At 42.7% G+C, this 12,476-nt stretch overlaps 1 protein-coding gene across 5 annotated transcripts in view; it reads left to right on the top strand.

The window, feature by feature from the left end:
• Positions 1-12,476, top strand: part of TRPM3 (transient receptor potential cation channel subfamily M member 3) — a 1,089,849-nt gene that overhangs the window by 477,361 nt on the left and 600,012 nt on the right. For 2 of the 5 annotated variants that reach the window (XM_077249056.1, XM_077249058.1), the window contains exon 1: positions 9,000-9,487. The exons of 2 other annotated variants lie outside the window; for them this stretch is intronic. In XM_077249056.1, coding sequence (XP_077105171.1) covers positions 9,398-9,487 — 90 coding nt within the window. In that variant the 5' untranslated portion in view covers positions 9,000-9,397. Of the gene's footprint in view, positions 1-8,999; positions 9,488-12,476 lie in introns of those variants that run through there. One more of the 5 variants, XM_077249061.1, reaches the window with a different exon arrangement.

Genomic DNA, 12,476 nt, shown 5'->3' on the forward strand with positions numbered 1-12,476 from the left:
ACTTTTTTATAGGATCGGCCGATTTCACAAGACCCAACTTTTGAGAAAGTCGGGTTTCGTGAAACCCGACCCGATCCTATAAAAATAAAAGTCGCTCAATCCTAGTAGTGGGTACTTATTCTTAACGGTGATGGGGTCAAGACTCCTGTAGTCTATGCATGGATGTAGTTCTCCATTCTTCTTCTGCACGAAGAAGAACCCAGCCCCTGCAGGTGACACTGACTTCCTAATGAATCCTCTTGCCAGATTCTCTTGGATATACTGGGACATTGCCTCCGTCTCCAGAAGAGATAACAGATAGACTCGACCCGGGGAGGCTATGCACCAGGCAAGAGGTCAATTGGACAGTCATAGGGGCGGTGACACGGACTGGATTCACTCCATCACACATTCACAGGATTCACTCCATCCCAAAATTCTGCCTGTGGACCACTCTATATGAGGGGAGTGGTACCGTAGCAAAGGTATCCCTAACTGGACCTCATCAATTCCCTCTGGAATGACAAGCAAAGATATCATCTCCTGATGAGATGGCAACATGGATAGAGTAAATGGGATGGTCTGGTGTGTTATCTATGAGGGCAGTGTCGACCCATTCACCACTCGTACGGTCACTGGTTGAGCGAGCATCACCAGGGGTATTGTGTGTCGCTGGGCAAAGGCAGAAGACATAAAATTGCCCTCCGCCCCGATATCCACGCAAAGCTCTACCGAATGAGTGGAAGAGCCTATGGTTATTGTCCCAATTTGGAGGCAAACGTCGCCGTGTCTAGTGTACCTCCACCTACTACCACTAGACGCTGAGTTTCCCCAACCGCTGGGGACATCTGGTGGCAAGATATCCTGACTGCCGGCAGATATGAAAGACCTTCAGTGAACAAGCTGTCCAGGACTTAGATCCCACTCGTGACACCTCCATGGCCTCATGTGACTCAGGCGCCTGGACCAGAGATTCCAAAGGTTTGGCGAAGGTGGGAGCCAGCCGAAACCTGGGCTCGCTCTAATCTCCGCTCGTTAAAACGGAGGTCAATACGAGTGGATACAGCAATTAGCTCCTCCAGTGTGGCAGAAATCTCCCTAGTGGCCAAAGCGTCCTTCACATGGTCAGCCAGCCTCCTCCAAAATACAGGCATAGGGCTTTATCTGACCACTACAGCTCAGATGCTAATGTGTGCAAGTGGATGGCAAAATGGCTGACTAAAGACGAGCCCTGAGTCAATGCCAACAGTTGGAGCGCTGTATCATAGGTGACTCAAGGTCCTAAAAAGACCTGTTTCAGAATGCTCAGGAACAGCGGAGCACTCTGCACCACATGATCGCCACGCTTGCACAGCGGCGTAGCCCACTCCGACGCCCTGTCCAACAGAAGAGACATAATGAATCCCACCTTTGCCCGCTCTGTGGGGAAACGTGCAGCCAGAAGCTCGAGGTGTATAGAGCACTGGCTCACGAAACCCCTACAAGATTTGCTATCACCAGAATATTTATCTGGCAGCGGGAGGCGAGATAGGGTCGGAACAGGGGTGACAGTGGACAAAGCTGCTGCAGCCACGCTAGCAGCCTGAACAGCTACTGCGGTAACATCCACAGCTGAGGTTGTGCGCTCGAGAGCTGCCAACCTGCCCTCCAGCTGCTGGATGTACCGCTGCAGTCGCTGTTCGTCCGCCATTACTAGCCAGACCCTGGCGCTAGTGTAATGTTAGGGCTAGCGGAATGCACCAAATAATTAGAGAGATGGTAAAAGGTGCGTTCGCAGCCTGGGGTCCACCGTGCAGAGATGGAACCTGCTGCTGAGTAATGACGGACTATATGGCGGTACAATGAGGATACACACACGAGTTAGCTTCACCCTGTATGAAAGAAGCAAACCCTGTTGCGTCACAGGGTCGCGGTACTGCACAAAAAGCGCAAGCAAGGAGTCACAGAAACTCAATCCCAAGACTCAGGATTAGAGTAAGTCTAGACCACTTGCACTCGACACCGCTAGTGGGTGTCAGAGTATAACTTAAATAATAATTTTTATGCACAAGAGTGCATGCAGTGCCGCTCTGGCGGACGCCACTAACCACCCAGACTTGGGTCAGGAAAGCGCTCTAATATCGCATGGCGCCGCACTGGCGGTCACAGCAATAGTCGCTGTATCGTGTGTTAAGTACTGATGGCTCTGCCGGCCGCTAGATAGCACTCATCCTCCTTACGTGAGCAGTCAAACACAAGGGAGGGGATGATTAATGAGCAACTTTCACACATCAACACACACACGTTTTCAAGTATACACTAGCACATGGCTGAGCAGCCATGCAAACCTTTTATAGCAGCAGTGCTACAAGACCTTCCAGATGGTCCAATAGGAGCTGCAACAGGACCTGAGCATGTGACCCCCGACCTCCAATGGGATGTCGTCCCGTGGGCATGCTCAGTATGGGAAAAGCAGGACTTAGTCCCAGAAAGACCTGCTCACTGCTGATCAGTGCTGGCTACAAAGGCAGAACCTGTAGAAAAATAATGGTATATCTCAACAACATGGCTGACGTGAAACAATGTCACGCCTAGGTGTTGTTTAAATTCCAGACTTATTGTAACCCAGTCGTTACTACATTATACAACGGGGGGTGTGGAAACCACAAAATGACCAAACAGCAATATATGTTATATATGGAAAATATTCTTTATTAAATACAAAAGACAATCTAAAAATGTATCAATATAGGACAATGATAGAACACAGTGAGGAATAAATGCAGACCACGAACAAAGTGCTGCCGTGCAAAACGAAAAACATGCAGATCAGGAAGATATTCCCCTACATATCTCTGTTGTTAGTATGGGGAACTTGTATACAAGAGCACAGTAAACCACTGTATATGTGGGCACATCCTACGTACGTAACAGGATGCTGCACCGTAAGTATACAACCAACCATTTAGCCGTATTGTTGCCACACTAGGCTGAATCTATATTGGTGCAATCAAATTTGCTGGAAGTACTCTATACTAAAATTAACACCCCATAATCAGGCCTATCACAAGAAAAGCCAGCCTATAATGTGCCCATATACTACATGCACAGAGTCTAGGGCCATACTCCAAAAGGAGTTACGATGTGCCCATATATTACATGCACAGTCTCTAGGGCCATACTCCAAAAGGAGTTACAATAATCCATGGCTAACGTAAGATAGAACATGGTAACTACCTATTTCCATATTACCTTCTATAGGTGGCGCTCAGGTGTACAAGAGTCCACGGTCTGCACGTCTGCCCGACTCGCGTTTCGGAGATGAACTCCTTCGTCAGGGGCGTATCGGATGACCGGAATGACGGCATTTTAATGTAGTCCCGCCGGAAGTAGCGGTGATGCTCGCCGGAAGTGACACAGGCGCTGCCATGGCAACCCGCGACTCACAGCGGCGGCGGCATCATGCCTAGGCACCGCCAACCATGGCAACCGCCCCAGCATCGAGACGCCACAAGCCAACCGGAGTGGCCGGGCCAAGTGCGCATGCGTGCAAGCGGCGTCACCGCCAGTTCCAGAAGCGGAATTGGAGCATAGTAACCAGCTCGTAAGGGAAGGGGGGGGAAGAAAAAGAAAGAGAAAATAAGTGCCACCTATACCAAATAACAGGGAGAACGAATGCCCTATATGGTTATACGATGCCACTTATGATTGTGTTAATATTCCATGTCAACAAACATGGCATCCCACAACTACAATGTAGGGGCAGTCTCTGTACAACTACCACCCCCATTACCACCTATACCAAACCAATTATACCTAATACGATAATTGGCTACCCACTAAGAGAAAAGAAAAAATAAGAAAAGAAAAGAAAAGAAAATATGTGTAAAAATATTATTATATAATACTAAAGAACAAAAAAACATAAAAAATATTTTGTATGGCATATCTGGAAACTATTACATATAACATAGATGTTCATATATGGAGTTTATAAGGTCAAACTGGCATTAGCAAGATGAAATACTCCATAGAGTTCTATAGATTTTCTCCAAGTGCCGTACTCCATTTGGATCTTCATAGTGGGAAAGGGACAAATCAGAGCTTTGGTCCAATTCTAATGTCATCCAACATATCCATAATCACCATAAATCTAAAATGTTAAAAACATAATTAAAAACATGCACGAATAACAATCTGTGCATGCCCGCACCTCCTCCTATGCAGCCCACATAATCACAGAAACTACGCAAAACTAATGGTCTCATTGAGCCCATGGGGGTGGACGGTGTTCAAAGTCCACATCCAGCGAGTCTCTAATTGTTCTAGACGTTGTGAAATTCTGCCCCCTCTTATATCTAGCTCAATCATATCTATGCCCTTGACGCGCAAGGCACTACTGTCACAATTGTGGTGTGACTTGAAGTGTCTTGGTATCGTTTTAAGTATATTAATATCCGTTTCTTTGGCAGCTGCCTCGATCCCCCGGACGTGCTCCCTAACCCTAGTTTTCAATTGTTGCGTGGTTAAACCTACGTATATCAGTGGGCATGGGCAGGATGCGTAATATATTACATTCCTGGATGTACATGTGATTGATTTCAATATTTTAAAGCATTTGGGTCCCGAGGAGTCAACGAAATTGTCTTCTCTGACAATATTAGTACACGCCACACAATGTCCACAGGCCCTACAACCCCCTCTCGCTCTATTGCTGGGATCATTTAAAAATGTCCTAGGTGGATTGCATATGTAGTGACTGCGTACCAAATGATCCCGTATATTTTTGGCCCTCCGATATGTAATGAGAGGCTGATTTGGTAGCATCTTGGCCAAGGTCGGATCGGTTCTCAAGATATGCCAAGTACGCTCTAAGGGTATGTGTCCACGTTCAGTTTTGCTTCAGGCTTTGGTCAGGATTTTATGCAGGTAAAATCCTGACCAAAACTGCACCTGAGGACACTGGCAGGTCACTTGCGGTGTACCTGCGTGTTTTGCTCATAGTAGCAACATGCTGCGTTTTGAAAAAACGCACCGCATGGTCGTTTTCGCGGCAAAAACGCATGCGTTTTTTAACGCATAGTGGAGTCGGGATTTCATTAAATCCCCTCCACTATGCTGTAACATCTGGACGCTGCGTTTTTGATGCTGCGGAACAACGTTGCGTCAAAAACACAGCGTTTCCTGAACGTGGACACATACCCTAACACCTTCCGCATTGCCCCTGCCCGAGAGTTAAAGTTTGTCACAAATCTGATCTCCTCAGATTTACTCTCTCTATTTTCCCTCCTGAAGAGCAATACAATCCTATCACTATGTTTTGCTCGTAGATATGCCCTTTTAATGGCACGATTGCTATATCCCGTTCTTTGAAGCGGGATTTGAGATCCCTAGCTTGTAATTCGAAATCCTCATTTGCTTGTAGTCCGGCGGGACTACATTAAAATGCCGGCATTCCGGTCATCCGATACGCCCCTGACGAAGGAGTTCATCTCTGAAACGCGCGTCGGGCAGACGTGCAGACCGTGGACTCTTGTACACCTGAGTGCCACCTATAGAAGGTAATATGGAAATAGGTAGTTACCATGTTCTATCTTACGTTAGCCATGGATTATTGTAACTCCTTTTGGAGTATGGCCCTAGACTCTGTGCATGTAGTATATGGGCACATTATAGGCTGGCTTTTCTTGTGATAGGCCTGATTATGGGGTGTTAATTTTAGTATAGAGTACTTCCAGCCTATTTGATTGCACCAATATAGATTCAGCCTAGTGTGGCAACAATACGGCTAAATGGTCGGTTGTATACTTACGGTGCAGCATCCTGTTACGTACGTAGGTTGTGCCCACATATACAGTGGTTTACTGTGCTCTTGTATACAAGTCCCCCATACTAACAACAGAGATATGTAGGGGAATATCTTCCTGATCTGCATGTTTTTAGTTTTGCACGGCAGCACTTTGTTCGTGGTCTGCATTTATTCCTCACTGTGTTCTATCATTGTCCTATATTGATACATTTTTAGATTGTCTTTTGTATTTAATAAAGAATATTTTGTATATATAACATATATTGCTGTTTGGTCGTTTTGTGGTTTCCACACCCTCCGTTGTAAAAGGCAGAACCTGGAAGGGCAGCCGTAACCAGTTGCACAGTATCAGCCTGAGCCAGGTGCTGGGACCGACATCTCTGCTGAGCAGGCTCCACTGCGGCTGGAGAAGAATGGGAGACTGCAGCGGAGATGGTTTTGAGATTCCCCCTGTGTAGAGTTGGAAACTTGACACCTAACACTAATTGATGTAAATTGTATTCACTTACTTACCTTAAATACTCTCAATGTGTACTTGTATACTGCTTGAAAAAGGCTCACACATAGAGCCAAAACGTTGTGCACAAATTGGCCATTACATTAGCTTTTTTTTGCACTAAGATGATGGTGTGCTGCTTCTTTTTAATAGATATGAGACAGATAAATAAATAGATATATATATATATATAGATAAATACAATGTAGATGGATGATAGTTGATAAATAGAGACATAGATTTTAGCCAGATAGACAGATAGATAATAGATGGATAGATATGAGATAGATAGATAGAATGTAGATGGATAATAGTTGATAAATAGATAGATTGTATCCAGATAGATAGATAGATAATTGATAGATACATAGATATGAGATAGATAGATACAATGTAGAAGGATGATCGTATAAATAGATACATAGATTTTATACAGATAGATAGTTGAAACCAAAAGTTTACATACACTATATAAAAAGACATATATGCATGTTTCTCTCAATATCTGACATGAAATCAGAATAACCTTTCTCTTTTTAGGCAAATTAGGATTACCATAATTATTAATATTTGCCAAATGCCAGAATAATGAGAGAGAATGGTTTAAGAAATTCTTATTACTGCAAAGTCAAAAGTCTCCATACATTTCATTAGTATTTGGTACCATTGCCCTTAAACTGAATGAGTTGGGTCAAACGTTTGGGATGTCCTTCCACAAGCTTATCACAATAGTTGGTCAGAATTTGGGCCCATTCCTGCTGACAAAACTGGTGTAACGGAACTTGGTTTGTAGGTCGCCTTGATCGCACCTGCCTTGAGATGTTGCTTCAGTATTGCCACATAATCTTCATTTTTTATGATGCATCTATTTTGTCAAGTGCACCAGTCCCTCCTGCAGCAAAATAACCCCACAACATGATGCTGCCACCCCTATGTTTCACAGTTGGGATGGTGTTCGTAGGCATCCAAGCTTCTCCCTTTTTTTTCCAAACATAACGATGGTCATTATGCCCAAAAAGTTAAAATTTAGTTCCATCAGACAACAGGACATGTCTCCATAAATTAAAGTATTTGTTCCTGTATGCATTTGCAAACATTAATCTTGCTTTTTTATGTTTCTTTTGGAGTAATGGCTTCTTCCTGGCTAAATGACCTTTCAGCCTATGTTGATACAGTACTCGTTTCACTGTGGATATTGACACAATCTTACCAGTTTCTGCCATCATCTTCCCAAGGTCTTTTGCTTTTGTCCTTGGGTTGAGACGCACATGTCAGACCAAAGCACGTTCATCTCTGGGACACAAAACCCGTCTCCTTCCTGAGCGATATGATGGCTGGACATTACCATCTTGTTTGTACTGATGTATAATCGTTTGTACAGATGAACGAGGCACCTTCAGGTATCTTGAAATTGTACCCAAGGATGAGCCTGACTTGTGCAAGTCCACAATTCTTTTCGGGATAACTTAGCTGATTTCTTTTTACTTTCCCATGATGCTACCCAAATAAGCAGTCTGTTTCAGGTGTGCATTAAAATACATCCACAGATGTGTCTCTAATTAACTCAGATGTTGCAAAAAAAAAAAGAAGCTTCCAAACACATGATATAGACAGTCCAGAATTGTTTAAAGGCATAGTAATCTTAGTAGATAGATAGATAGATAGATAGATAGATAGATAGATAAAAAGATAATAGATAGATAGATAGATAGATAGATAGATAGATAGATAAAAAAAGGGAACAGCAAGGCCCCCAAACAATCCGTCCAATGATCGTCCAATGATCGTCTACACTTCATAGAAATTTAAAAAAAAATTAAAAAAAGAGGCAGCACTTCATTATTTTGGTGAAAAAACGTGCAGGATTTAATAAACCCACATGTCTGGGCGACGTTTCAGCTCTGAATGAGCCTTTCTCAAGGCTTACATTTTTTCACTGAAATAATGGAGTGCTGCCTCTTTTTTTGAATTTGTTTGAATTTCTAGATAGATAGATAGATGATAGATAGATAGATAATAGATAGATAGATATATATGGGATAAATAGATGATAGATATAGATAGATAGATAGATAGATAGATAGATAGATAGATAGATAGATAGATAGATAGATGATAGATAGATAGATAGATAGATAGATATGGGATAGATAGATAGATAGATAGATAGATAGATATGGGATAGCTAGATAAATAATTGACAGATAATAGATAGATAACAGATATATAGATAGATACTGTAGATAGATAGATGACAGATATAGATAGATAGATAATTGATAGATAATAGATAGATAAGATAACAGATATATAGATAGATACTATAGGTAGATAGATGATAGATATAGATAGATAATTGATAGATAATAGATAACATAGATAGATAGATAGATAGATAGATAGATAGATAGATAGATAGATAGATAGATGATAGATATAGATAGATACTGTAGAGAGATTAATAGACATACTCTATTCCATTGTAAGCGCCTACTTTAGGTCACCGTATATCATCCTAATTTGTGCACATAAGTATTTTCTCTGGGATTTCATTGCCTTAATGAGATGCAGCATATAACCCAGTTCTAAACTAAATGGATCTTATCCACTTCACACTGTGAAACAAGTGGAAATATGAAAACAAATAAAGAGCGAGCCAGAGAGTGGGAATAGGCAGAATACATGGCATGTGTGGAAAGTGAATGAAGCAGCATGTGTAACTGGGAGCAGTGAAGAAGAGGAGGAGGAGGAGGTGAAGGAGAGACACAGAAGACTGAGAGAGGTAGATTCCTATTTTTATGTAGGCTACCCCTGTTCGTTATACCGACTACCCTCCCCTGAGCAGCAGGCTGATTGCTTCCATTCAGCCACATTTGGTATGCATGAGCACTGCTGCTTCAAGACAGGAGGTTGATTTTTCTTTTTTTTTAAGGAGGATCAGGAGCTAAAAGAAAATCCACTTTTCCAGCCTTCCAAGTTCCCGGGAGCATCAGCTGTGCGGGATTGCTACAAAGCTGGTGTGGACATGTTGATGAGCATGGAATGTCAGATTTGCAAGGGCTCTTTTGTTCTTTAGATATCTCTCAAGGTTTAATGTGCAATTTCAATTTCCCAGTGGAATATTACAAAGGGACATGAGTCAAATTGATGCTCCCCGGCCTCTAAACTGGACCATTCGGAAGCTTTGCCATGCTGCCTTTCTCCCTTCTGTCAGACTTCTAAAGGTATGGATGGAAATAATGGCATGTCATTGGGGAGAATTGATGTTTTCGCACTCTGTCTAGTGATAACTTTGTTAATCTACATAATAGGAGCTGTGAAATACCACTACTCTTATCGTTTTATCATAATAGGATCTGTGTTGTGGGCAGGTAGCCGATGATTTGCCGTGATGCCAGTTTGGGTATATACAACTTAGGGTTAAAACTGGCGTAAAAGACAGAACAATGGTCTCGTGTTTCTGTCCCATAGACCCTGCGCTCCGGTATATATATGTATATACATGTTCCAGGCTGCATAAGTATTTTGTGTATTGCCCGGGGACCTGTGTCACAGGAGGATACGTCCAGGATGCAGGCATGGAACAAAAGACTGTCACAGTTGATACAATGCTTATTTCCTAGTTCGCTCCATAACCCGGAGAGACCAATAGCCTCAGATGTGAATGCGTTAATTCCAGCATTGTCTCCATTTGTGGGAGTCATTAAAGGAAGAGAAATGCTAAAATCTCACTTTATCACCCGGAGACGACACATTAAAAGTCAATTGTGATGCGTTTCAGTTCATCTCTAACCTCTTTGCGAGCATTAATCCTGGGATGTAATGCATCTTACTGTCAAGTCACTTCCATCTGGAATAAATGCTGTTGTGCTCACCACAAACTTGCACGTCATTAAATATTTAGCTCTGCTGGAAAATGGAAATCTTGCATCAAATGTGTGCAAATGAAGGAAAAAGGGAAATAAGTAAGAAATGTAAAAGTTGGGACTATCGGGTGCTGGATCGGTGGCTGGGCTTGCAGAGCAGCATATCACAATACAACCGGCGTCTAGGGGAATCGGAAGCATTGATTAGTTTCTTACTGTATATTATGTAATCCCAGCATCTGCCCGGCATCAGACATCTAGGCTGATCCCTTTAATACAGCGAGTACTTTGCACTGTGTACTAATGGTCATTCTGGGGTATAGTAATGTGTCCCTTGACTCCTGGGCCAGTCTGTATAGAGGCGGCTTCTGATAAGCCTCAGATGTCCAGACAAAGTAGTGAGCGCCAGGTCTGTGACAGATGTCAGCGCAGTAATGACAACAGGCTATTCCAGGGGCCACGCGATCACGCAGAGGAATTAAGAGCGGGGGCATCAGTGACGTAAAAGCTTATGTACAGTGGTAATGAAATGCATACTGTATTTTATAGAACGCTCCTTGGAAGAAATCACTGCTTTCTTACATAGGGGAAGAATTTGGCAAAACCTGGAATTGAATGCATGAAATAGACTTGTCATTATTTCCTATTTCTGATGCAATATTGTGCATTTTGTTACTTGGTTTTCATGTTTTCCAACGACCTTTACAGAAGATTTAATATTGTGTGCTATCACCATCGAAAACCCATGTCTGGACCTTCCAACATCTGGCGTACAACACAATACACCTGCCAAGGTGTAATGATGCAGGGGATCTGTGCGTGCCACTGCATTATAAAACCACCTATATGTAGCAAAACAGCATGGCATATAGCACATCGGAGGCAGTGTTGTCAACTTGGCTTTTTAGTTTTTTCTGAACAGCTTATAAAAAAAATCACAATATTTTTTGCAGACATATTGGAAAACTATAATACATTTTTATAATTATCAGTGATCCATATCTACATCCCATAATTCTGATGTAGACATCGGCTGTAATCACTGTACACTGTAAAATGGTGAAAAAATCACCGACGCTTCAATTTTTTTTACAGACAGGGCAAAAAAGTGCCCTATTTTTACGGACCGTCTAGACATTTCTGGACGGTTGGCAACCCTGATTTATGGGTCTGGAATTGGTTTTTGCCACTGGTGGTTAGGGTCATTATTTAGTTGTTTCTCTATTACATAACCTCTTGCTGTACAGTTCTCTTGAGAATGGGCATAACAACAGGGTGCCAGCAGTCAGTAATATTTCGCTTGTGGTTTACTGACAGCCGGGTGCACATGATATTACTCTTATATGCATTAAATACATGATATAATGCATACAGAATGGTGGTCCGGGCTTTAGATGTGGACCCACATAGACTTCTGGTTGTTTCTTTTTCTTTGTGTATGTGCTTGGCTGCTCAATGATACACCTTTACTAGTAGGAGGGGAATTCTCAAAAAGTGCCAATGAGAATATCATACTCCATTCTTACATGGCAACTCCATTTTTTACATTTTTTTTTACTTTGCTTTGTCTTTGACACCAAATATGTATTACTGAATAAATATGGTAAAGAATTGACTTAGAGACGACTTTTAGCTTTCCTGCCATAAATGTTGTACTAAACTGATGCTTACTAGAGATGAGTGAACGTGCGCGAATAAGGTGTTATCTGAGCATGCTCGTGTGCTAGCCTATTATCTTCGGCGTGCTCAAATAATATGTTTGAGTCCCTGCGCCTGCATGTCTCGTGGCTGTTAGACAGCTGCAACACATACGGGGATTGGCTTAGACAGCCACAACACATACAGGGATTGGCTTAGACAGCCACAACACATACAGGGATTGGCTGTTAGACAGCAGCAACACATGCAGGGTTTGGCTGTTAGACAGCAGCAATACATACAGAGATTGGCTTAGACAGTCACAACACATACAGGGATTGGCTGTTAGACAGCAGCAACACATGCAGGGATTGGCTGTTTGTTAGGCAATCCCCGCATGTGTTGAACAGCCGTGAGACATACAGGTATGGGGACTCAAGCAAATTTTTCAAGCACTCAGACACTCAGCACCCGAGCATGCTCAGCTAACACCATATTCGCGCACGTTCGCTCATCTCAAATGCTTACCTATAATATATGAGTGTTGCAGCATATTTTCTTCGAGCTTCGCATTGTACTGCTCAACCGTTGTTCCTCCTGGAAATGTCTGGATTAATTTATCAGCGGGTGTTACCATTCCACTTCTTCCACTGTCCAACCTACACGGTTCTCTCTAAACACTGATTGGATAGTGTCAGTGTATATGAAC

The sequence above is a fragment of the Ranitomeya variabilis genome, chromosome 1 (genome assembly GCF_051348905.1).
Source record: "Ranitomeya variabilis isolate aRanVar5 chromosome 1, aRanVar5.hap1, whole genome shotgun sequence".
NCBI lineage: Eukaryota > Metazoa > Chordata > Amphibia > Anura > Dendrobatidae > Ranitomeya > Ranitomeya variabilis.